This window comes from Phyllobates terribilis, unplaced genomic scaffold (assembly GCF_046119375.1).
Source record: "Phyllobates terribilis strain yellow unplaced genomic scaffold, ASM4611937v1 Scaffold_29__1_contigs__length_15306474, whole genome shotgun sequence".
Lineage (NCBI taxonomy): Eukaryota > Metazoa > Chordata > Amphibia > Anura > Dendrobatidae > Phyllobates > Phyllobates terribilis.
Window position 1 is genome coordinate 12,540,584 of NW_027362789.1, and position 26,847 is coordinate 12,567,430.

Here is a 26,847-nt window from a genome sequence, read left to right on the forward strand (position 1 = left end):
ACCAAACGTGAGCTTGTCGTCCACCAATACACCCAGGTCTTTTTCAGTTACAGTTTTGCCCAGTGTTTTACAATTAAGCATATAATTATACATTTTATTTCCTCTGCCCAAGTGCATTACCTTACATTTATCCCCATTAAAGCTCAATTGCCTTTTATCAGCCCAAGCTTCTAGTTTACATAGATCCTCCTGTAATATAAAATTGTCCTCCTCTGTATTGATTACCCTGCAGAGTTTAGTGTCATCTGCAAATATTGAAATATTACTCTGTATGCCCCCTACAAGGTCATTAATAAATATGTTAAAAAGAAGGGGGCCCAATACTGACCCCTGTGGTACTCCACTGTTAACTGAGACCCAGTCTGAGTGTGTTCCATTAATAACCACCCTTTGTTTCCTATCACTGAGCCAATTCTTAACCCACACACATATATTTTCCCCTATCCCCATTGTTCTCATTTTATGTACAACTTTTTGTGTGGAACCGTATCAAAAGCTTTTGAAAAGTTCATATACACAACATCCACTGCATTTCCTTGGTCCAGTCCAGAACTTGCCTCCTCATAAAAACTGATCAAATTAGTTTGACAGGAACGGTCCCTCGTAAACCCATGTTGATATTGGGTCATAAGGTTATTCTTCTTCAGATACTCTAGTATAGCATCTCTTAGAAAACCCTCCAGGATTTTACCCACAGTAGAGGTTAAGCTTACTGGCCTATAATTTCCAAGTTCGGTTTTTGTCCCCTTTTTGAATATTGGCACCACATTTGCTATATGCCAGTCCGGTGGTACAGACCCTGTTATTATGGAATCTTTCAAGACTAAAAATAATGGTCTATCTATGACGTTACTTAATTCCTGTAGTACTCGCGGGTGTATCCCATCCGGGCACGGGGATTTGTCAACTTTAGTGATTTTTAGACGCCGCCATACTTCCTGCTGGGTTAAGCAAGTGACATTTAATGGAGAATTTTTGTTATCACTGATCATGTTTTCTGTCATGCGATTTTCTTGTGTAAATATTGTTGAGAAAAATCAATAAGCATATTGGCTTTTTCCTCATCCTCATCCACCATTTCACCCAGACTATTTTTAAGGGGGCCAACACTATCATTTTTTACTATTTATGTAGTTAAAGAATATTTTGGGATTATTTTTACTTTCTCTGGTAATGAGTCTCTCTGTCTTAAACTTTGCTGCCTTGATTTCGTTTTTACAGAATTGATTTCATTTTCTGTATTTACTCTGTATTTGTTTAATGCCTCATCACTACCTACTTGTTTTAGTTCTATAAATGCTTTCTTTTTGTCACTTATTGCGCCCCTTACAACTCTATTCAGCCATAGTGGTTTCCTCCTATTTCTAGCATGTTTATTACCATAGGGTATATATTGTGCACAGGTCCTATTCAGGATGCTAATAAATGTCTCCCATTTGCTTTGTGTAGTTTTATGTCTCAGGATATCGCCCCAGTTTATTGCACTAAGATCATCTCTCAACCGTTGGAAATTTGCCTTCCTGAAGTTTAGTGTTCTTGTAACCCCTCTACTACACATCTTATTAAAGGTTACATGAAAGCTTATTATTTTGTGATCATTAATACCCAAGTGACCCCCAACTCGTATATTTGATATGCGGTCTAGCCTGTTGGTTAATATTAGGTCTTGCAGTGCCCCCCTTCTTGTTGGGTCCTGAACCAGTTGTGAAAGGTAATTGTCTCTCATAGTTGTCAAAAACCTATTACCTTTGCTGGAACTACAGGTTTCTGTCCCCCAATGTATTTCAGGGTAGTTGAAGTCCCCCATAATAATGACTTCTCCTTGAGTCGCTGCTTCATCTATTTGCTTTATGAGGATATTCTCCGCTGCTTCCATTATTTTTGGAGACTTACAACAAACCCCTATCAGTAATTTATTATTTTTTCCCCCTCCCCTTATCTCCACCCACAGGGACTCTACGTTTTCATTAGATTCACATATATCCTCCCGCAAGATGGGTTTTAAGGGTGATTTTACATATAAACATACACCCCCTCCTCGCTTGTTTGTACGGTCATTTCTGAGCAGACTATAGCCCTGTAAATTAACAGCCAAGTCATGGCTCTCGTCCAGCCATGTCTCAGATATCCCCACCATGTCATAATTATTTTCCAACAAAATTCTAATTCCTCCATTTTGTTGGTGAGGCTTCTGGCATTAGTGTACATGCATTTTATGTATCTCTCTGTACCTCTATTCCTTCTTACTATATTGACTGTTCTAACTCCACCCCCAATTTATTTATTTGTGCCCAGGTCACTATCTGCACTATCTTCCCCACCTATAAAATGTATACCCTCTCCCCAATCCCTAGTTTAAACACTCTTCGAACCTTCTAGCCATTTTCTCCCTAAGCATAGCTGCACCCTCCCCATTGAGGTGCAGCCCGTCCCTAGCGTAGAACCTGTAGCCAAATGAGAAGTCGGCCCAGTTCTCCAGGAACCCAAACCCCTCCTTCTTACACCAATTCCTGAGGCACTTATTTATCTCCCTAATCTTCCATTGCCTCTCTGGCATGGCACGTGGTACAGGCAGTATTTCAGAGAATACCACCTTGGAGGTCCTTGCTTTAAGCTTGCAGCCTAATTCCCTGAAATCATCTTTAAGGACCTTCCACCTACCTCTAACTTTGTCATTTTTGCCAATGTGCAACATGACTGCTGGGTCCTCACCAGCCCCTCCCAGTAATCTGTCAACCCAATCGGCGATGTGCCGGACTCGATCGCCAGGTAGGCAGCACACTCTTTGACAATCCCTGTTTTTGTTACAGATTGCCCTATCTGTTCCCCTAATAATTGAGTCCCCCACTACCAGCACCTGCCTGACCTGCCCCGCTCTCTTATTTCCCCCCTTACTGGGAGAACATGCCTTGCTGCAGCAGTGCTACCCCTGTACTGACACCCCCCTCATCTGCCAACTTTGCAAACTTATTGGGGTGTGCCAGATCAGGACTAGCCACCCTGGCACTCTTCCCTCTACCTCCCCTTCTAACTGTCACCCAGCTAGCTGCCTCACTGTCCTGCAGCTCCCTACTACCACCCTCCCCCCACATCTACCCCAGTGAGCTGCTGCTCAGTGAGCAGCAGACTCCTTTCCATATTGTCAGTGGATCTCAGTGTTGCCAGCTGCTCATTTAGATCCAGAACCTGGGCTTCGAAACGCACAACGTGCACACATCTCACACAGCAGTATGCACTCACGACCGGCTGTTCCAAGGATTGCATAAATGTGGCAAGATGTACACTGGATAGCATTGTCAATTATGGAGCTCATTTCCTAATTGGGATTGCACTAGACAGAAAAGTTAAGTAAAAAAGAAATGTAAAGAATTAATAAAATACAGATAGCAATTTAGTCCAAATTCCTCCCTTCCAAACTCCCTGAATCCAAAGTCACTGAATCACAAGTCACACACTTACTTCCAGAAAAATCTTTAAATGAGAAGGTTTGTCCAAACTTTTGGTCTGTACTGTATATATGGGATACTCGTGCATATCGCACACTACAAGCAGTGCACAACAAAGTTCTATGCCATGGGCCCTTCTGTTTCTGTCTGAATCTCAGTAATTGCACAAGAAAAAAAAAGTGCTGCAAGGTTGATTTCACAGGCACACAGCTGAGGACTTATCTACGCTATCTGACTTCCAAACAAGCCCTCATCTATCTAGCTAAAATCTCTCATTAACCCCTTAACAACATTAGACGTACTAATACGCGTCTGTGCCCTGGGACTTAAGAGCCAGACCCGTATTAGTACGTCATGGCGATCGAGCGCGCACACAGGCTGTGCGGGCGCGATCGCCGTCGGGTGTCAGCTGATTGTCACAGCTGACACCCAATACTATGTGCAGGGAGCGGTCACGCACCGCTCCCAGCACATTAACCCCCGTGATGCTGCGATCGAAGTCGATCGCAGCATTGCGGTGGCAAGGGGAGGTGATCGCAGATACTCACCTCCTTTTCCGGCTTCCAGCGCTGTCTGCCGTGGCTTCCAGGATGTTGCCATGACGACCCGATGTCGTCATGACAACATCCAGGTCATCAGACAGCAGGAAGATTTTTTGGACATACGCAGTGCATCTCCAAACTATCTTCTCCCTGTCCAGCGCTGACAGCCTGCATGGCACAGGGATGGTGCTGCATTCCTGTGCCATGCAGGCGATCAGAGAAAAAAAAATGAAAGTCCCATAGTGGGACAAAGTAATAAAGTATAAAAACTTTCAGAAAGTGAAAAAAAAAATTGCAAAAATATTTTAAAAAAAGCTAAACAAAACTAATCCACCAAAAATAAAAATATAATGTACCCATCAATAAATATTATTATAAAAAAAACAAAAAAAAACAATAAAAGTACACATATTTGGTATCGCCGCGTCCGGAACAACCTGACCTATAAAACTGTCCCACTAGTTAACCCCTTCAGTGAACACGGTAAAAAAAAAAAAAAAAAAACGAAGCAAAAAACAATGCTTTATCACCATGCCGCCAAACAAAAAATAGAATAACACGCGATCAAAAAGACAAATATAAATAAAAATGGTACCGCTGAAAACGTCATCTCGTCCCGCAAAAAACAAGCCGCCATACAGCTCCATCAGCTGAAAAATGAAAAAGTTATAGCTCTCAGAATAAAGCTATGCTAAAAAATATTTTTTTCTATAAAATTGCTTTTATTATGTAAAAGTGCAAAACATAGAAAGACGATATAAATGTGGTACCGCTGTAAATGTACTGACCCGAAAAATAAAGCTGCCTTATCAATTTTACCACACGCGGAACAGAATAAAAAAAAAAAAAAAAAACAATTCCTGAATTGTTGGTTTTTGTTTATTCTGCCTCCCAAAAATCGGAATAGAAAGCGATCAAAAAATGTCACGTGTCTAAAAATGGCACCAATAACAACGTCAACTCATCCCGCAAAAATCGAGCCGTCACATGACTGTCTGCCAAAATCTGGAAAAATTATAGCTCTCAAAATATGGCGATGTAAAAACTAGATTTTACAAAAAATGCGTCTTTTAGTGTGTGACAGCTGTCAGTCATAAAAACCCCATATGATTCTGGTATTGCTGTAATCACACCGACCCGAAGAATAAAGTCGTCTAATCACTTATACCACACGAGGAACGGCGTAAAAAATAAACTCTCGGGTTAGGGTTGGGCTAGGGTTAGGGCTGGGTTTGGGGTTAGGGTTGTGATGGGGTTGGGATTTTTTTCAAAAGTAAGAAAAAAAGATGACGATATGGCGACTAGTGTTGAGCGCAAGTGCTCGCTACTTGAGTTTGCATCGGGTGCTCTGGTATGCATTGAGTATCGTGGGTATTTGAGTGACATGCTCGAGTCTCCGCCCAATATGCTTCGTGGCCAAAAAAACTTTGCGGGGATTGCCTGCCATGCACGAGCAATCCCCGCATGTTTTTTTTTGGGTGTCTAATAACCGTGAAACATGCGGAGCAGGGACTCGAGCATGTCACTCGAGCACACGCTGTACATGGTGCATACCTGAGTACCCGGTGCAAACTCAATTAGTGAGCACTTGCGCTCAAGACTAATGACAACTTATTCAATATGATAACCTAATGTTATCAAATTCTGTGTCGTACCTCTGGGTTCAAAATGTTCACTATACCCCTTAATAAAATCCTTGAGGGGTATAGTTTCCAAAATGGGGTCACTTGTGGGGAAGCTCCACTGTTTAGGCACATCAGGGGCTCTCCAAACGCGACATGGTGTACGCTAACAAATTGAATGGAAAATCGGCTCAAATTGTTAGCGGACGCCATGTTGCGTTTGGAGAGCCCCTGCGTGCCTAAACATTGGAGCTCCCCCACAAGTGACCCCATTTTGAAAAACTAGACCCCCCAAGGCACCTATCTAGATGCATAGTGAGCACTTGGAACCCCCAGGTGCTTCACAAATTGATTCGTAAAAATGAAAAAGTGAAAAAAAAACACTTTTTCATTTTTATGAATCAATTTGTGAAGCACCTGGTGGTTCCAAGTGCTCACTATGCATCTAGATAGGTGCCTTGGGGGGTCTAGTTTCCAAAATGGGGTCACTTGTGGGGGAGCTCCAATGTTTGGGCACACAGGGGCTCTCCAAACACAACATGGTGTCCGCTAACAATTTGAGCCGACAATTTGTTAGCGGATACCATGTTGCATTTGGAGAGTCCCTGTGTGCCCAAACATTGGAGCTCCCCCACAAGTGACCCCATTTTGGAAACTAGACCCCGCAAGGCACCTATCTAGATGCATAGTGAGCACTTGGAACCCTCAGGTGCTTCACAAATTGATTCGTAAAAATGAAAAAGTGGAAAAAAAAATACTTTTTCATTTTTACGAATCAATTTGTGAAGCACCTAGGGGTTCCAAGTTCTCACTATGCATCTAGATAGGTGCCTTGGTGGGTCTAGTTTCCAAAATGTGGTCACTTGTGGGGGGTTTCCACTGTTTAGGCACATCAGGGGCTCTCCAAACGCAACATGGCGTCCGCTAATTATTCAAGCAAATTTTACAATCAAAAAGTCAAATGGCGCTCCTTCCCTTCCGAGCCCTGCCATGGGCCCAAACAGTGTTTTTTTCCCACATATGGGGTATCTGCGTGCCCAGGGGAAATTGCTCAACAAATTTTGGGGTCCATTTTTTCCTGTTACCCCTGCGAAAATAAAAAATATTGGGTCTAAAGTAACATTTTTGTGAAAAAGTTAAATGTTCATTTTTTTCTTCCACATTCCAAAAATTCCTGTGAAGCACCTGAAGGGTTAATAAAGTTCTTGAATGTGATTTTGAGCACCTTGAGGGGTGCAGTTTTTAGAATGGTGTCACTTTTGGGTATTTTCTGTCATAAAGACCTCTCAAAGTGACTTCAAATGTGACGTGGTCCCTAAAAAAATGGTTTTGTAAATTTTGTTGGAAAAATGAGAAATCGCTGGTCAACTTTTAACCCTTATAGCTCCCTAACAAAAAAAAATGTTGGTTCCAAAATTGTGCTGATGTTAAGTAGACATGTGGGAAATGTTATTTATTAACTCTTTTGTGTGACATATCTCTCTGATTTAAGGGCATAAAAATTCAAATTTTGAAAATTGCAAAATTTTCTAAATTTTCGCCAAATTTCAGTTTTTTTCACAAATAAACGCAAGTGATATCGAAGAAATTTTACTACAATCATGAAGTACAATATGTCACGAAAAAACAGTCTCAGAATCAGGGGGATCCGTTGAAGCCTTCCAGAGTAATTACCTCATAAAGTGACAGTGGTCAGAATTGTAAAAATTGGCCTGGTCATTAACGTGCAAACCACCCTCGGGGGTTAAGGGGTTAAACAGGAGCATATTCAGCAGGAGTGTCTGGCAGCAGTGACGTGCACTGGGGAACGTGGCTGAATGGCGCTGAGGGAACATGGCTGCTCTTTATATAGAGAGGACATGTGACTTCAGCAGCCAATGGCAGAAGCCCTTGTGTCTGGACAGTATGGATGCTTCCTGTGCTCTGATTGGCTAGCCGCACTTTCCTCACTTAAAGTTACAGGAAAAAAAAAGATTACAAGTGCGCCGCTGCTCTGACCTCTTCTGCGGTCTCCCCAGCCCTTCCACTCATCTAACACGCCCCCCGCTCATAATACGCAAGCACTATGCTAACCAAAATCTTGTAGTTGCCCCACAATCAAGTTTCTGCACTTATTCGCTGAACGTTGCCAACTTTCCTGAATTTAAGTAAAAATGCTCACCTTTGTGAACACGAATCCGAATGTGCCACACTCATGCAGAACTTCAAATTGGGATCGGATTTTGAACATATTTGCTCATGAATATTCACAATAACACTAATTTTGACCAGGGGTGCCCAAACTTTCACATGCCATGGTAATTCGTAAGGACCATTTATTTCCTACTATCGTTTGTGAAGAATTCCAAAGTTATCACCACATAAAGTACAGAAAAGAAGGTTTTTCTTGTCCTGATGAAGAAGTCTGTAGTACTTTGAAATGCGTTGACTAAATAAAGAAAATTGCTAGGTCTCTTGAAACCAAATTTATCTTTAATTAAGAAAAAATGGTCACTTGCAGTAGTCAAAGTGCTTTATTTGAGTTTACTACCACCGAAATGTACCACATAGCTTGTAATACTCTATGGATGAGTAATTGAACTCAGAAAAAAAATTTCAATGCTCTTTTGGAGGGTTACGTAACACTGATTTGTATCACAAAGCACGTAATACTCTATGGATAAATAATTGAATTCAGAAAAAAATTTCAACGCTTTGTTGGAGTGTTATGTAACACCAAAATCTACCACAAAGCACGTAATACTCTATGAATGACAATATAGTAAATGTTTTCACCCCTCCAAAAAAAGAATGTGGTCAACTGCCTCAGCTATATATTTAGCAATGGACTGCAAAGCCCTGCCTAAAGACTGTACTTAGCCACTATCTCTAGGCTAAATGCAGAATGTATCTGATGCAAACAGCAAAGCACATAATTAGCACTTACAAAGACTGTTAGTATGATGGTTCAGCTACAGCGCCAGTATCAACACTAGAGGTGTCTGATTCATTAAAGTCCTGGACAAGCACTCTTTCCCTCCAATAAGAACTGTCCCTGAGCTGTAAAATGGCGTCAGTGTGCCAATCCTAGCGGCGCCTGTCCTTTTATACCTCTAATGATATAATACGGCCAACCAATCTCAGTAATGGTACTACCAAGATGGCTAAGGCATTACAGTGACTCGCAGGCAATCCCCGCATGTTTATTGGTTGTGTAACAGAAGCCAAACATGCAGGGGCGGGGATTAGAGTTTCAAATTCGAGCATCGGCTAATGTTCACCGAGTAACAAGCACATCCGAGAACCCAGATACTCGAGTGATATCTGGGTATAACCGAGCGCGTTCGCTCATCCCTAATGCAGACATAAAACACTCTTTCAATTATTCAAAATCCCTCATAACATTCGTTGGCTAAACCTTGATATCCGCCCCGTACGTGTGAGGTCAGTAAGAGGTTTAGCTATCTGACAAAACATCTTATAATAGTAAGCGAATCCTAGAAAACGTTGCCACACTTTCAGGTCACTAGGTTGGACACAATCTGTTATGGCTTTCACCTTCCCAGGATCCATCGTAAACCCATCAGCCGATAAAATGACCCGGGAATGAAACTTCCTGAACAGAAAAAATTCTGAATTTTAACAAACAAAGAATTTTCCCTCAACCTTTGTAAGGGTATGTGCCCACGATCTGGAGCTGTCTGTGGCCCCAACACTGCGGAGCAGCCACGCTGCTTCCGCCTCATTTATGCAAATGAGCAGTGCAATTTTTTTTAAACATGCAGCGTCAAACCCGCAGCAAATCCTGATCGTGAGCACATATCCTAATACTACACGGACATATTCCTGGTGAAAAATCCAAGTCAGGCAAAAAAATCATCAAGGTAAATCACAACAAATCTCCCAATGTAATCAGAGAAAAATCATTCAGAAAGTTGTGAAATTCTGTTGGTGCATTGGAGAATCCAAATGGGAGGACGAGATTATCGAATAAAACCTCAGACATTAAAAACGCCGTTTTCCACTCATCACCCTTCTTGCTGAGAATCAAATTGTAAGAACCTCTATGTTCAAGGTTAGGAAAGCATTTAGCCCCCAAAAGCTGATTATAGTCACGGCTCTGTACGGCATACACCTCGTACACATACATCTCTGCTCCGTACACCTCGTACACATACATCTCTGCTCCGTACACCTCGTACACATACATCTCTGCTCCGTACACCTCGTACACATACATCTCCGCTCCGTACACCTCGTACACACATGGCTCTGCTCCGTACACCTCGTCGCACGTGGCTCGGCTCTGTACACCTCATACACGCGCGGCTCCACTCCGTACACCTCGTACACACGCAGCTCCACTCCGTACACCTCGTACACACGCGGCTCCGCCCCGTACACCTCGTACACACACAGCTCCGCTCCGTACACCTCGAACACACGCGGCTCCGCCCCGTACACCTCGTACACACATGGCTCCGCTCCGTACACCTCATCGCACGTGGCTCGGCTCTGTACACCTCGTACACGCGCGGCTCCACTCCGTACACCTCGTACACGCCCAGCTCCGCTCCGTACACACGCGGCTCCGCCCTGTACACCTCGTACACACGCGGCTCCGCTCCGTACACCTCGTCACACGTGGCTACGCTCTGTACACCTCGTACACGCGCGGCTCCACTCCGTACACCTCGTACACGCGCAGCTCCGCTCCGTACACCTCGTACACACACAGCTCCGCTCCGTACACCTCGTACACACAAGGCTCCACTCCGTACACCTCGTACGCGCGCGGCTCCGCTCCGTACACCTCGTACACACGCGGCTCTGCTCCGTACACCTCGTACACACACGGCTCCGCTCCGTACACCTCGTACACACATGGCTCCGCTCCGTACACCTCATCGTGCGTGGCTCAGCTCTGTACACCTCGTACACGTGCGGCTCCACTCACCTCGTACATGCGCGGCTCCGCTCCGTACACCTCATACAAGCGCGGCTCCGCTCCGTACACTTCGTACACACGTGGCTCTGCACCGTACACACGTGGCTCCGCTCCGTACACCTCATAAACGCTCTGCTCCCTACACCTCGTATACACACTGTTCCGCTTCCTACACCTCGTACACACACACGGCTCCGCTCTGTACACCTCGTACACGCACAGCTCCGCTCCGTACACCTTGTACACACACGGCTCCGCTCCGTACACCTCGTACGCGCGTCTCCGCTCCGTACACCTCGTACACGAGTGGCTCCGCTCCGTACACTTCGTACACACGTACACACGTGGCTCCACACACCTCGTACACATGTGGCTCCGCTCCGTACACCTCGTACACACACACGGCTCCGCTCTGCACACCTCGTACACACGCAGCACTGCTCCGTAAACCTCGTACACGTGCGGCTCTGCTCCATACAAACATGGCTCTGCTTTGTAAACCTCATACACACGGCTCCCCTCCTTATACGTCACAAAAACAGGCCTCAGCTCTGTACACCTCGTACGTGCGTGGCTCTGCTCCGTACACCTCGTACACGCGCGGCTCCGCTCCCTACACCTCGTACACGCGCGGCTCCGCTCCCTACACCTCGTACACGCGCGGCTCTGCTCCCTACACCTCGTACACGCGCGGCTCTGCTCCCTACACCTCGTACACGCGCGGCTCCGCTCCCTACACCTCGTACACGCGCGGCTCCGCTCCGTACACCTCGTACACATGCGGCTCCGCTCCGTACACCTCGTACACGTGCGGCTCCGCTCCGTACACCTCGTACACACGCGGCTCTGCTCCGTACACCTCGTAGACTCGGCTCTGCTCCCTACACCTCGTACACACGCGGCTCCGCTCCGTACACCTCGTACACACGCGGCTCCGCTCCGTACACCTCGTACACACGCGGCTCCGCTCCGTATACCTCGTACACACGCGGCTCCGCTCCGTACACCTCGTACACACGCGGCTCCGCTCCGTACACCTCGTACACATGCTTCTCCGCTCCGTACACCTCGTACACACGCGGCTCCGCTTCGTACAGCTCATACACATGCGGCTCCGCACACCTCGTACACACGCGGCTCCGCTCCGTACACCTCGTACACACGCGGCTCCGCTCCGTACACCTCGTACACACGCGGATCCGCACACCTCGTACACACACGGCTCCGCTCCGTACACCTCGTACACGTGCGGCTCGACTCCCTACACCTCGTACACGTGCGGCTCGGCTCCGTACACCTCGTACACGTGCGGCTCGGCTCCGTACACACACGGCTCTGCTCCGTACATCTCGTACACGTGCAGCTCCGCTCCGCACACCTCGTACACGTGCGGCTATGCTCCGTACACCTCGTACACACGCGGCTCTGCTCCGTACACCTTGTACACTCGGCTCCGCTCCGTACACCTCGTACACACGCGGCTCCGCTCCGTACACCTCGTACACACGCGGCTCCGCTCCGTACACCTCGTACACACGCAGCTCCGCTCCGTACACCTCGTACACACGCGGCTCCGCTCCGTACACCTCGTACACACGCGGCTCCGCACACCACGTACACACGCGGCTCCGCTCCGTACACCTCGTACACGCGCGGCTCCGCTCCGTACACCTCGTACACGCGCGGCTCCGCTCCGTACACCTCATACACACGCGGCTCCGCACACCTCGTACACACACGGCTCCGCTCCGTACACACGCGGCTCCGCTCCGTACACCTCGTACACACGGCTCCGCTCCGTACACCTCGTACACACGCGGCTCCGCTCTGTACACATCGTACACGTGCAGCTCCGCTCCGTACACTTCGTACACGTGCGGCTCTGCTCCGTACACCTCGTACACACGCGGCTCTGCTCCGTACACCTCGTACACTCGGCTCCGCTCCCTACACCTCGTACACATGCGGCTCCGCTCCGTACACCTCGTACACATGCTTCTCCGCTCCGTACACCTCGTACACACGCGGCTCCGCTCTGTACAGCTCATACACATGCGGCTCCGCACACCTCGTACACACGCGGCTCCGCTCCGTACACCTCGTACACACACACGGCTCCGCTCTGCACACCTCGTACACACGCAGCACTGCTCCGTAAACCTCGTACACGTGCGGCTCTGCTCCATACAAACACGGCTCTGCTTCGTAAACCTCATACACACACGGCTCCCCCTGCTTATACGTCACAAAAACAGGCCTCCTCTCTGTACACCTCGTACGTGCGTGGCTCTGCTCCGTACACCTCGTACGTGCGCGGCTCCGCTCCCTACACCTCGTACACGCGCGGCTCCGCTCCCTACACCTCGTACACGCGCGGCTCCGCTCCCTACACCTCGTACACGCGCGGCTCCGCTCCCTACAACTCGTACACGCGCGGCTCCGCTCCCTACACCTCGTACACGCGCGGCTCTGCTCCCTACACCTCGTACACACGCGGCTCCGCACACCACGTACACACGCGGCTCCGCTCCGTACACCTCGTACACGCGCGGCTCCGCTCCGTACACCTCGTACACGCGCGGCTCCGCTCCGTACACCTCGTACACTCGCGGCTCCGCACACCTCGTACACACACGGCTCTGCTCCGTACACCTCGTACACACGCGGCTCTGCACCGTACACCTCGTACACGTGCAGCTCCGCTCCGTACACTTCGTACACGTGCGGCTCTGCTCCGTACACCTCGTACACACGCGGCTCTGCACCGTACACCTCGTACACTCGGCTCCGCTCCCTACACCTCGTACATATGCGACTCCGCTCCGTACACATCGTACACATGCTTCTCCGCTCCGTACACCTCGTACACACGCGGCTCCGCTCCGTACACCTCGTACACATGCGGCTCCGCACACCTCGTACACACGTGGCTCCGCTCCGTGCACCTCGTAGACATGCTTCTCCGCTCCGTACACCTCGTACACACGCGGCTCCGCTCCGTACAGCTCATACACATGCGGCTCCGCACACCTCGTACACACGCGGCTTCGCTCCATGCACCTCGTACACATGCTTCTCCGCTCCGTACACCTCGTACACACGCGGCTCCGCTCCGTACACCTCGTACACACGCGGCTCCGCACACCTCGTACACACACGGCTCCGCTCCGTACACCTCGTACTCGTGCGGCTCGGCTCCCTACATCTCGTACACGTGCGGCTCGGCTCCCTACACCTCGTACACGTGCGGCTCGGCTCCATACACCTCGTACACGTGCGGCTCGGCTCCGTACACCTCGTACACACACGGCTCCGCTCCGTACATCTCGTACACGTGCAGCTCCGCTCCGCACACCTCGTACACATGCGGCTATGCTCCGTACACCTCGTACACACGCGGCTCCGCTCTGTACACCTCGTACACACGCGGCTCCGCTCCATACACCTCGTACACACGCGGCTCCGCTCCGTACACCTCGTACACACGTGGCTCCGCTCCGTACACCTCGTACACACGCGGCTCCGCACACCACGTACACACGCGGCTCCGCTCCGTACACCTCGTACACGCGCGGCTCCGCTCCATACACCTCGTACACGCGCGGCTCCGCTCCGTACACCTCGTACACACGCGGCTCCGCACACCTCGTACACACACGGCTCCGCTCCGTACACCTCGTACACACGCGGCTCCGCTCCGTGCACTTCGTACACACGCGGCTCCGCTCCGTACACCTCGTACACACGGCTCCGCTCCGTACACCTCGTACACACGCGGCTCCGCTCCGTACACCTCGTACACATGCTTCTCCGCTCCGTACACCTCGTACACACGCAGCTCCGCTCTGTACACCTCGTACACATGCGGCTCTGCACACCTCGTACACACGCGGCTCCACTCCGTACACCTCGTACACGCGCGGCTCCGCTCCGTACACCTCGTACACACGCGGCTCCGCTCCGTACACCTCGTACACACGCGGCTCCGCACACCTCGTACACATACGGCTCCGCTCCGTACACACACGGCTCCGCTCCGTACACCTCGTACACACGGCTCCGCTCCGTACACCTCGTACACACACGGCTCCGCTCCGTACACCTCATACACGTGTCTACGCTCCGTACACCTCGTACACACACGGCTCCGCTCTGTACACCTCGTAAACACACGGCTCCGCTCCGTACACCTCGTAGACGCGCGGCTCCGCTCCGTAGACCTCGTACACACACGGCTCCGCTCCGTACACCTCATACACACACGGCTCCGCTCCGTACACCTCGTACACACAAGGCTCTGCTCCGTACACCTCGTACACTCGGCTCTGCTCCGTACACCTCGTACACACGCGGCTCCGCTCCGTACACCTCGTACACACGCGGCTCCGCTCCGTACACCTCGTACACACGTGGCTCCGCTCCGTACACCTCGTACACACGCGGCTCCGCTCCGTACACCTCGTACACACGCGGATCCGCACACCTCGTACACACACGGCTCCGCTCCGTACACCTCGTACACATGCGGCTCGACTCCCTACACCTCGTACACGTGCGGCTCGGCTCCGTACACCTCGTACACGTGCGGCTCGGCTCCGTACACACACGGCTCCGCTCCGTACATCTCGTACACGTGCAGCTCCGCTCCGCACACCTCGTACACGTGCGGCTATGCTCCGTACACCTCGTACACACGCGGCTCTGCTCCGTACACCTTGTACACTCGGCTCCGCTCCGTACATCTCGTACACACGCGGCTCCGCTCTGTACACCTCGTACACACGCGGCTCCGCTCCGTACACCTCGTACACACGCAGCTCCGCTCCGTACACCTCGTACACACGCGGCTCCGCTCCGTACACCTCGTACACACGCGGCTCCGCACACCACGTACACATGCGGCTCCGCTCCGTACACCTCGTACACGCGCGGCTCCGCTCCGTACACCTCATACACACGCGGCTCCGCACACCTCGTACACACACGGCTCCGCTCCGTACACACGCGGCTCCGCTCCGTACACTTCGTACACACACGGCTCCGCTCCGTACACCTCGTACACACGGCTCCGCTCCGTACACCTCGTACACACGCGGCTCCGCTCCGTACACATCGTACACGTGCAGCTCCGCTCCGTACACTTCGTACACGTGCGGCTCTGCTCCGTACACCTCGTACACACGCGGCTCCGCTCCGTACACCTCGTACACACGCGGCTCCGCACACCTCGTACACACACGGCTCCGCTCCGTACACCTCGTACACACGCGGCTCCGCTCCGTGCACTTCGTACACACGCGGCTCCGCTCCGTACACCTCGTACACACGGCTCCGCTCCGTACACCTCGTACACACGCGGCTCCGCTCCGTACACCTCGTACACATGCTTCTCCGCTCCGTACACCTCGTACACACGCAGCTCCGCTCTGTACACCTCGTACACATGCGGCTCTGCACACCTCGTACACACGCGGCTCCACTCCGTACACCTCGTACACGCGCGGCTCCGCTCCGTACACCTCGTACACACGCGGCTCCGCTCCGTACACCTCGTACACACGCGGCTCCGCACACCTCGTACACATACGGCTCCGCTCCGTACACACACGGCTCCGCTCCGTACACCTCGTACACACGGCTCCGCTCCGTACACCTCGTACACACACGGCTCCGCTCCGTACACCTCATACACGTGTCTACGCTCCGTACACCTCGTACACACACGGCTCCGCTCTGTACACCTCGTAAACACACGGCTCCGCTCCGTACACCTCGTAGACGCGCGGCTCCGCTCCGTAGACCTCGTACACACACGGCTCCGCTCCGTACACCTCATACACACACGGCTCCGCTCCGTACACCTCGTACACACAAGGCTCTGCTCCGTACACCTCGTACACTCGGCTCTGCTCCGTACACCTCGTACACACGCGGCTCCGCTCCGTACACCTCGTACACACGCGGCTCCGCTCCGTACACCTCGTACACACGTGGCTCCGCTCCGTACACCTCGTACACACGCGGCTCCGCTCCGTACACCTCGTACACACGCGGATCCGCACACCTCGTACACACACGGCTCCGCTCCGTACACCTCGTACACATGCGGCTCGACTCCCTACACCTCGTACACGTGCGGCTCGGCTCCGTACACCTCGTACACGTGCGGCTCGGCTCCGTACACACACGGCTCCGCTCCGTACATCTCGTACACGTGCAGCTCCGCTCCGCACACCTCGTACACGTGCGGCTATGCTCCGTACACCTCGTACACACGCGGCTCTGCTCCGTACACCTTGTACACTCGGCTCCGCTCCGTACATCTCGTACACACGCGGCTCCGCTCTGTACACCTCGTACACACGCGGCTCCGCTCCGTACACCTCGTACACACGCAGCTCCGCTCCGTACACCTCGTACACACGCGGCTCCGCTCCGTACACCTCGTACACACGCGGCTCCGCACACCACGTACACATGCGGCTCCGCTCCGTACACCTCGTACACGCGCGGCTCCGCTCCGTACACCTCATACACACGCGGCTCCGCACACCTCGTACACACACGGCTCCGCTCCGTACACACGCGGCTCCGCTCCGTACACTTCGTACACACACGGCTCCGCTCCGTACACCTCGTACACACGGCTCCGCTCCGTACACCTCGTACACACGCGGCTCCGCTCCGTACACATCGTACACGTGCAGCTCCGCTCCGTACACTTCGTACACGTGCGGCTCTGCTCCGTACACCTCGTACACACGCGGCTCTGCTCCGTACACCTCGTACACTCGGCTCCGCTCCCTACACCTCGTACACATGCGGCTCCGCTCCGTACACCTCGTACACATGCTTCTCCGCTCCGTACACCTCGTACACACGCGGCTCCGCTCTGTACAGCTCATACACATGCGGCTCCGCACACCTCGTACACACGCGGCTCCGCTCCGTACACCTCGTACACACACACGGCTCCGCTCTGCACACCTCGTACACACGCAGCACTTCTCCGTAAACCTCGTACACGTGCGGCTCTGCTCCATACAAACACGGCTCTGCTTCGTAAACCTCATACACACACGGCTCCCCTGCTTATACGTCACAAAAACAGGCCTCCTCTCTGCACACCTCGTACACACGCGGCTCCACTCCGTACACCTCGTACACGCGCGGCTCCGCTCCGTACACCTCGTACACACGCGGCTCCGCTCCGTACACCTCGTACACACGCGGCTCCGCACACCTCGTACACACACGGCTCCGCTCCGTACACACACGGCTCCGCTCCGTACACCTCGTACACACGGCTCCGCTCCGTACACCTCGTACACACACGGCTCCGCTCCGTACACCTCATACACGCGTCTACGCTCCGTACACCTCGTACACACACGCCTCCGCTCCGTACACCTCGTAAACACACGGCTCCGCTCCGTACACCTCGTAGACGCGCGGCTCCGCTCCGTAGACCTCGTACACACACGGCTCCGCTCCGTACACCTCGTACACACACGGCTCCGCTCCGTACACCTCGTACACACAAGGCTCTGCTCCGTACACCTCGTACACACGGTCTGCTCCGTACACCTCGTACACGCGCGGCTCCGCTCCGTACACCTCGTACACACACGGCTCTGCTCCGTACACCTCGTACACACACGGCTCTGCTCCGTACACCTCGTACACATGCGGCTCCGCTCCGTACACCTCGTACACACACGGCTCTGCTCCGTACACCTCGTACACACGCGGCTCCGCTCCGTACACCTCGTACACACGCGGCTCTGCTCCGTACACCTCGTACACACGCGGCTCTGCTCCGTACACCTCGTACACACACGGCTCTGCTACATCCACACTGTAAACCCCTCCTGACCCCACACATAAACTTCAGCTCATCCAGCACCATGACAACCAGCACAGCAGAGTCCTGCATCCACTGAGGCCCCTGATCATGTGACCCCTGACTCCTCCCCTCCTGTGACCTCATCACAGCTCCTGTGCGCACAGAGCAGCCATATATGTGGTGGCGGCTCTGCAGGTGGAGGTATGTGGAGACCCCATTACTGGGCGCAGGGGGCATTAACCCCTTCAGCACTGAGACTCTTTTGGGGTCTCTGTGTGGTGTGAACAGTGAGGTAACAGCTGTGGACAGAATGCGGCTTAGCTGGTTCCCGTCCACATTAGATCCATTCAGACGACTGCAGGATGAAGGACAGAAGCCCAGAGAAGTCCTCACACAACGCCATTATTCCTCTCCTAGCTCCAGCACAGTAATGTAGATACTAGTGATGACATTCGGGGGATTTGCAGGAATATGTGGCAGATATTTGCTGGATCTTCTGCTTTCTGGACCGCTTCCTCCTGTACATCTTATGAAACAATCCAGACGATCCTGTCAGATCTGTGACGTGAGATCCATCAGCTGTCGGCACAAGCAGCTTTTCATGGAAAGGGAATTGTGGTGTGAACACTCTCCTGTCGCCACAATGCAGGGCCGGACGTCTTTTATAAGCCGGCGTCATGTCCCTTGGGTTTTCCTTATATAATGATTGTCACATGACAACAAGATCACGAATGTCAGAACCAATACGCACACATTACATAAAGGTAAGAAATGACAAAACAAACAACAAAAACGGGAAAGAAACAACAACCACCACACACCCATACGATAAGCTACCACCCAAAGCACTAGATAATAATGATCCTCACTTATCCCCATTCTTCATGCTGTACGGTGCCCTTTTTTTGATTCCCACACCACACTATGTTCCTGCCGTACCTGCATCCCCAATTTTCTTTTGTAAAATTTTAACACCTGGGTTTTTTTAGTGTTTTTTTATATACTATATGGAAGAATGTAAAAAATAAAATATTTCCAGAGAAAAAAGACACTGTACATGGAGATATTGGCATCAAATAACTCGTCTTGGTGGTCTTATAAACAAGCTTTTATAAAAGCCTCAAACTTCTGTGCGTGAATCAGACATGAGATCTAATGTGATAGATTACAGTCCGGTGAAGACAGGAAACATTCATATAGACAGACGGTGGAGATGTAGTCAGTGAAGAACTCTGGCCAAATATGTTTCTAGAGCCGTAGTAGAAGATGAAGATGTCGTCCTCATCATAAAGTAGTTATTTCTCATATCACGTGTAATGAATATCTCCTGCAGTATTACTAATGCCGATTCCAGTGTACGTAAATGAGCCGAAAATTAGCGTTATGGAAGATGTGTCTTGGAGAAACGTATTCAGATGCAGACTCTGAGGAAGAAATTGCTTGTTGTCTGTGGCCTAAAATATATAGGTTTTATTAGTAGATGTAAAGATTAAAGCTAAATACTGTAAATAATAAATCTCCTCGTGTTTACCCTTATTATCTTCAGTAATTGTATTATTACACAGGATTTTTATGATGTTATATCGTCTCTTCTTCTCATTGAGGTCTCTACAATATCGAATCCTCTCAGTGAAGATCTTCTATATAAGAGAATTTTCCTGATTTACCCATTAAAGATGGATAAGGACAGAGACAAGATGGCTGAGAAGATATTACACCTCACCCTAGAGATCCTCTTCCGTCTTACTGGAGAGGTGAGAGATTCTGATGACGTCACATTACATCATTCTTATCTATGGGAATAACAGATGGACAGAACTGGAGAGGTGAGGACTCTGGAAATATGTGTAGTGAGATTTATTAATGTGTCTATCCATAACCAGGATTACACAGTAGTGAAGAAGACCTCTAGTGAGCGCTGTCAGGACCCTGTGTCTGAGGGATGGGAAAGACCCCAGAGCCCAATCACTGGACCTCCATCTCTCCCCCTGATGCATGAGGACATCAATGACCAGAAGATCCTAGAACTCGCCTACAAAATGATTGAGCTGCTGACTGGAGAGGTGACACTACTGGGAATGCTGGGACATTATACAGTAATGCTATGAAAGGATCGGGGGGATGACGGTATCATTGTATGTGTCAGGTTCCTATAAGGTGTCAGGATGTCGCTGTCTATTTCTCCATGGAGGAGTGGGAGTATTTAGAAGGACACAAAGATCTGTACAAGGACATCATGACAGAGGTTCCCCAGCCCCTCACATCACCAGGTAATAGACAGGACTAAATACACACGACCTATATTTATCTGTATGCAAAGAGTGAATTCAGCCCCTGTATGTGTTTCCTCCAGTTTTATCCAGTAAGAGGACATTACCAGGGAGATGTCCCCATCCTCTTCTTCCCCAGGACTGTAAACAAGAAGATCCCAATGATCCTCAGGATCAGCAGGTAGATGGAGAGAAATTGTTATAAGATCTCCCCTATGATGTGTAGACGGCTGTGAAGGTCTTGTGCTCAGTCTTGTTTTATCCACCAGTATTATATGTTATATACTTGTGTAATGAGAATGGTGGAGATGGCAGGATTAGAGCTGATCATAGATGTGACTTCTCCATCTGGCTGTGACTTTTACAATATTTTTTTCAGGATGAAGATCTGACCCATATTAATACTACAGAGACATATGTGAGGGGTGATGAGCGGTGTAAAGAGGAGATTCCTACAGGTAACCACCAAAGTGAGTAGTAACCAATAAATGCAGAGAAGTCACAGATTCTTCTCAGTCAGCGGCTGTGGCTGCTTTATTGGTGGTGTAGTCCTGCCATATCACAATTGTGTGATTACCATTTTGCCGCTAGACCACAACATTCTCACCCACCAAAAATTGTTGAAATGATTTTAGGAATTGAAAGCCCTTTTCTATAGAACTTACAACCTGGAGGATCCACCTACCCCCTGGGATTAGAAGACGCTGACCCATACCTGACCATATCTGTTATCTACAAAGCCAAATTACAGTGTACGTAGAATGTGCTGACAAGTTAGAAAATCACTTGAAGAAAAATATTATGATGGGCCTGTGAGAGAAAGCGGAGGGTAATGATGCTGTTGGCTTCCTAGATTCCTGATATCTTATTGGAAGAATCTACCTTCTCTCCCTTCTGTGCTGCTGAATGTTCTCATATGGTCCCTACAAGACCAGGTCCAGTCTTTCTGGCCAAACTTCACTTCTATGATCGACAACATTAAATGTGCAGTGAGGGCCAAGAACGGATTTCTGCACAATAACAACAGAGTTTCCCTTTATCCTGACTTTTCAATTTCTTTTTAACCCAACTAACTTCAAACAGGATTGTGATAAACTATACAGAAAACATTACACCTGCGCCATGATATATCTCTAAGCTGTGCGTGGCTGATGGCTGTAATATACATTTATTCCCGCCTGCAGGAGATGTGTTGGCATGGCTCAAGCCCTGGTTTCATGGATTCACTTCACGTCACAAATTCCATTATGTTTTCAATCCTAAGGAATTCAGATTACTGCACAATCTCTTCTGAAATGGGGGCGCTAATACTTTCTCTACTCTCCTGGTTAGGACTCATAGTAGCTCCAATGGTCCATCATAAATGAGTGCAACTCCAGTTTAGTGTTGGAGCTCTCCCCTCATACATACATTGTTGTTGGGGATGTAACATATTTTTTTATGTCTTTTTTTTAACAGGTTCACTCTGTATGATAGTTTGATTGTGGTGGGATCGGCCTGACTCACTTATGTGAGTCTGTAACTCCCTAGTAGTCTTTATAAAAAGGTCTCCATTACTTCTTCCAAATGCCCGAGATCTAAATTTAAGACACCTCAGCTCTGCAGTATTATAAAAAGTTCTCTTTAAATGTCTAATTTTTCTTCTTGAAACTTGTCTGATAGAAAATATTGTCCCTTACGATAGTTTAAATTCCCAAGAGCCTCCGAGCCCCATACTCTAATTACCCCAGAGAGGTTTCACCACTAGTTACTCTTTATTATTCTCTGAAGAATACAGTTCAGCTTCATCATTTCAGTAGTTGTGTTATTGGCTATGGTCACAGTTTTGCCCATCAGCCTTTAACTTTTTTAACCCTTCCATATGGATCTGGACTTACTTAGAGATCTCTAGGCTTGGGTCACGGTGCTACCTGCTGTTCTGTGGAGTGAGATGGGAAGGAGAATAATCAAGTAGACGGATCAATATCAGGAGGGCAGAGAAAATACAAAATCAATAGACACAAGAGTAGTCAGTAAACGGGCCGGGGTCACAACGGGAAACAAATACACAAGCCGGGAGCTGGGCACAGAGGACTGAACCAGAGGGGAACAAGGCTGTATCTGGCAGCTTCCGGCAATATGCTTCCAGCTTTAGTAGGGTGCGGTGCTTTCCCATTGGCTGAAGTAGGGAGCAGATTACTTCAGCTGGACAGCACACACACCCATACTGCAAAACTGGATGGTACTACAGGTCCCAGGCACCCTAATCTTAGGGGCTGGACAGAGCCAGAGCTTTTGATTCTGATATCTCCTCCATCACCAACGCCGCCTGCAGAATGAATAAGGCGGCTCCTGCTGCGAGAAGCAGACGTCGCAGGAGCTGATCCCAAAGAAAATGGGACCCACCAATTGCAGAAGTTCTAATATGACAAAATGGTAGAAAATCCCATAGAGTAGTGACGATTTTTACTTCACAGCCACTTTCCGGAATTTAGCACGCCGTGGATGTTAGAGATTGAAAATAGCAGATCTGCCATTTTATTGCCCAACACATAATGCCCAGATTGTGCTCCAGGAGACACACACCGTAAATTAAGTGGGTTCTTCTCACTATATCAATGCCAAATACATGGATGCTAAATATGGGTTGGGCACAGTCTATTTGACTGTGAACTGTCATTGTCTTGTTGAATAATACAATATTTTTACATAACTTGCCATTTCTATGGACAATTTAAGTAGAAATATTCAAAAATATAAAATTCAAGGATATTTTATTAAAAAATAACAATTGGTTTTATTCTTAGCAGATGACTGTACCAAGAGATCAGAGGAACAGCTGACATCGTGTTCAATTTTTAAATGGGATGATCTTGATATCACACAGGATACAACTGAAGTGAATGCCATTACTCCAGATTTACCATCATCCCTTCACAGCAAAGATCTGTCATCTGATCCTTTGAAACAGGTCCTATCTTCTGATTCATTACCGACTACTAAGGAAATTCAAAGTCACAAAATAAGCATTAAAAAACAAACTGCTCCCAAAGCAAAGAAGTCATTTTTATATTCAGAATATGGAAATAGTTATCCCCTCTTTCCCCTTAATTTTCTTAAAAATCAAAAAAATCACACAGTGAAGAATAGATTTTCTTGTTCCAGTTGTGAGAAATGTTTTAACCAGAAATCAGATCTTGTTAGGCACCAGAGAACTCACTCAGGGGGGAAGCCATTTTCATGTTCAGAATGTGGGAAATATTTTATCCAGAAATGGAATCTTGTTATACACCAGAGAACTCACACAGGGGAGAAGCCTTTTTCATGTTCAGAATGTGGGAAATGTTTTAACCATAAATCAGTTTTGGTGAATCACCAGAGAACCCACACAGGGGAGAAGCCTTTTTACTGTTTAGAATGTGGGAAATGTTTTAACCAGAAATCAGATTTGGTTAGTCACCAGAGAACCCACACAGGGGAGAAGCATTTTTCATGTTCAGAATGTGGGAAATGTTTTGTATGCAAATTATACCTTGTTAGTCACCAGAGAACTCACACAGGAGAGAAGCCTTTTTCATGTTCGGAATGTGGGAAATGTTTTGTATGCAAATCCCACCTTGCTAGTCACCAGAGAACTCACACAGGGGAGAAGCCATTTTCATGTTCAGAGTGTGGGAAAAGCTTTAACCAGAAGTCAGATTACGTTAAGCACCAGAGAACCCACACAGGGGAGAAGCCCTTTTCATGTTCAGAATGTGGGAAATGTTTTGTATGCAAATCACACCTTGTTAGTCACCAGAGGACTCACACAGGGGAGAAGCTTTTTTCATGTTCAGATTGTGGGAAACGTTTTAACCACAAGTCAGATTTCATTAAGCACCAGAGAACCCACACAGGGGAAAAGCCTTTTTCTTGTTCAGAATGTGGAAAATGTTTTAACCAGAAAGTGCATCTTGATAGCCACCAGAGAACTCACACAGGGAAGAAGTATTTTCCATGTTCAGAATGTGGGACATGCTTTAACGACAAATCAGATTTTGTTAAGCACCAGAGAACCCACACAGGGAAGAAGCTTTTTTCATGTTCAGAATGTGGGAAATGTTTTATCCAGAAATGGAATCTTGTTATACACCAGAGAACCCACACAGGAGAGAAGCCTTTTTCATGTTTAGAATGTGGGAAATGTTTTAACCAGAAATCGCATTTTGTTAGACACCAGAGGACCCACACAGGGAAAAAGCCTTTTTCCTGTTCATAGAATGTTAGAGTTGGAAGGGACGTCCAGAGTCATCGTGTCCAGCCTCCTGATCATTGCAGAATTTATCAAACCAGCTCAGAGAGATGCCTGTCCAGACACTGTTTGAAAACTTCCACTGAAGGAGAGCTCACCACCTTTTGTGGCAGCCTATTCCACTCATTGAACACCCTCACTGTCAAAATGTTTTTTTCTAATATCTAGTCTGTATCCTCTCCCTTTCAGTTTCATTCCATTGCTTCTCATGTTTCCATGTGCAAATGAGTGTAAGGATGTTCCTGCTACACTGTGACATCCCTTCAGATATTTGTAGACCGCTTTTAAGACTCGTCTTAGCCTTCATTTTTTCTAGCTTAACATTCCCAAATCCTTTAACCTTTCCTCATAGGACATAGTTTGCAGTCCTCTCACCATTTTGGTCGCTTTTCTTTGAACTTGCTCCAGTTTTTCAATGTCCTTTTTAAAATGCGGTTCCCAGAACTGGACACTATTTTCCAGATGAGGCCTGACCAAGGAGGAGTACAGAGTGATAACTACTTCACCTGATCTAGACTCTATGCTTCTTTTAATACATCCCAGAACTGTATTTGCCTTTTTTGCTGCTGCAGCAAAATGTTGACTCAAGTGTTAAAAAAGGGCTGTTCCTCCCATTCTGTAACTGTAATTTTCCTTTTTCTTGCCCAGATGTAGAATCTTGCATTTCTCCCTGTTAATTACAATTTTATTAGTCGCTGCCCATTGTTCAAACTTATCTAGATGCTTCAGAATCCTTTCTCTGTCTTCTCTAGTGTTCGCTATCCCTCCTAGTTTTGCATCATCTGCAAATTTGATTACTTTACCTTCAGTTCCCTTATCTAGATCATTTATAAAAATGTTGAACAACATTGGGGCCAGGACAGAGCCTTGTGGTACCCCACTTGAAACACTCTTCCAATTGGATGACCAATCATTTATTACCACTCTTTGCTTACGATCACTGAGCCCGTTATGAATCCACCTAACCGTAGCCTTGTCAATCTCATACTTGGTCATTTTTTCAATAAGGATAGTATGAGATACTTTATCAAATGGTTTGCTGCAGTCGAGATTTACTATATCTACCACATTTTCCTGATCCAGCCACTCAGTGATTTCATCATAGTAGGGAATTAGATTAGTCTGGCATAACTTGTTTGATACAAATCCATGCTGGCTCTGGTAAAATTATTGTATTTTTTCAAATTCAAGTTTTTTTTTATTTTTTGTGTTGAAAAAGTACAAGAAAATACAATATACATAGTAAAAGGGGTAACGTAACTATAAATCTATGCATAACTACAGTACATTGGGGGGGTACAGGGAGGGTTTTCCATCAATATCCAGATCAAGCATGTATTTTTCCATATGAAAGATAGAGAGAGAGGGAGCGGACCACGGCAGACCACCAATCAATAGAGTGTGATTATGATCATTGTTGTGACGACATCCCGGATAACTTTAGTTGGGGGCTAGATGGTAGGCGTCAGAGTTTTGGAAATCCATCCAATCCCTCCAAATCACACAGTATCTATCAAAATCAGCCGGTGAGATGGCAATCAGATGCTCCATCCTATTAAGGAGGGAGATCTCCGCAAACCATTCCTCCACAGTGGGTGGGTCTCTGCTTTTCCAGTGTCGTGGAATGACATTCTTAGCCGCCTGTATTAGGTAGCCTATTGATGACCTTTTATAACTACGTTTACTTATTGGTAACATTGATAAAAGGAGGGCTTCTGGCGTATTAGGGATAGTCAAACCAGTTATTTTCTCAATCATGGGAACCACCTTTGCCCAAAATGCATTTATTATAGGGCACCCCCACCATATGTGTGACATTGTCAAAATTATTGTATTTTTATTCAAGTACTTGCATACATGCTGTTTATGTTAGAACCTTCCTGTTAGTTTTTTCTATTTTGTGGTCACGTGACCTGCTGCCTAT

General features: G+C 48.5%; 1 protein-coding gene across 3 annotated transcripts; it reads left to right on the top strand.

Moving 5' to 3' along the window:
* Nucleotides 1–18,525: 18,525 nt before the first annotated feature.
* LOC141178630 (uncharacterized) lies at nt 18,526–26,457 on the top strand. 3 transcript variants are annotated; one of them, XM_073660517.1, is made up of 7 exons: nt 18,526–19,147; nt 19,988–20,137; nt 20,267–20,446; nt 20,530–20,653; nt 20,737–20,834; nt 21,033–21,123; nt 23,440–26,457. In XM_073660517.1, the coding sequence occupies exons 1-7, from the start codon at nt 19,061–19,063 to the stop codon at nt 24,888–24,890; spliced, it is 2,181 nt and encodes a 726-aa protein (XP_073516618.1). In that variant the 5' UTR covers nt 18,526–19,060; the 3' UTR covers nt 24,891–26,457. The 3 variants fall into 3 exon arrangements, with proteins under 3 accessions (XP_073516618.1, XP_073516619.1, XP_073516620.1); XM_073660518.1 differs by having other exon boundaries at nt 23,443–26,457; XM_073660519.1 differs by having other exon boundaries at nt 21,033–21,111.
* The last annotated feature ends 390 nt before the right edge of the window (nt 26,458–26,847 follow it).

Excerpts from the sequence above, each read along its gene's own strand:
- LOC141178630 (XM_073660517.1), top strand. The coding sequence starts at position 19,061 with ATGTCCCTTGGGTTTTCCTTATATAATGATTGTCACATGACAACAAGA. Across the intron at positions 19,148-19,987 it reads TACGCACACATTACATAAAG|GTCTCTACAATATCGAATCC; the intron begins GTAAGAAATGAC and ends CTTCTCATTGAG. Across the intron at positions 20,835-21,032 it reads ATGATCCTCAGGATCAGCAG|GATGAAGATCTGACCCATAT; the intron begins GTAGATGGAGAG and ends TATTTTTTTCAG.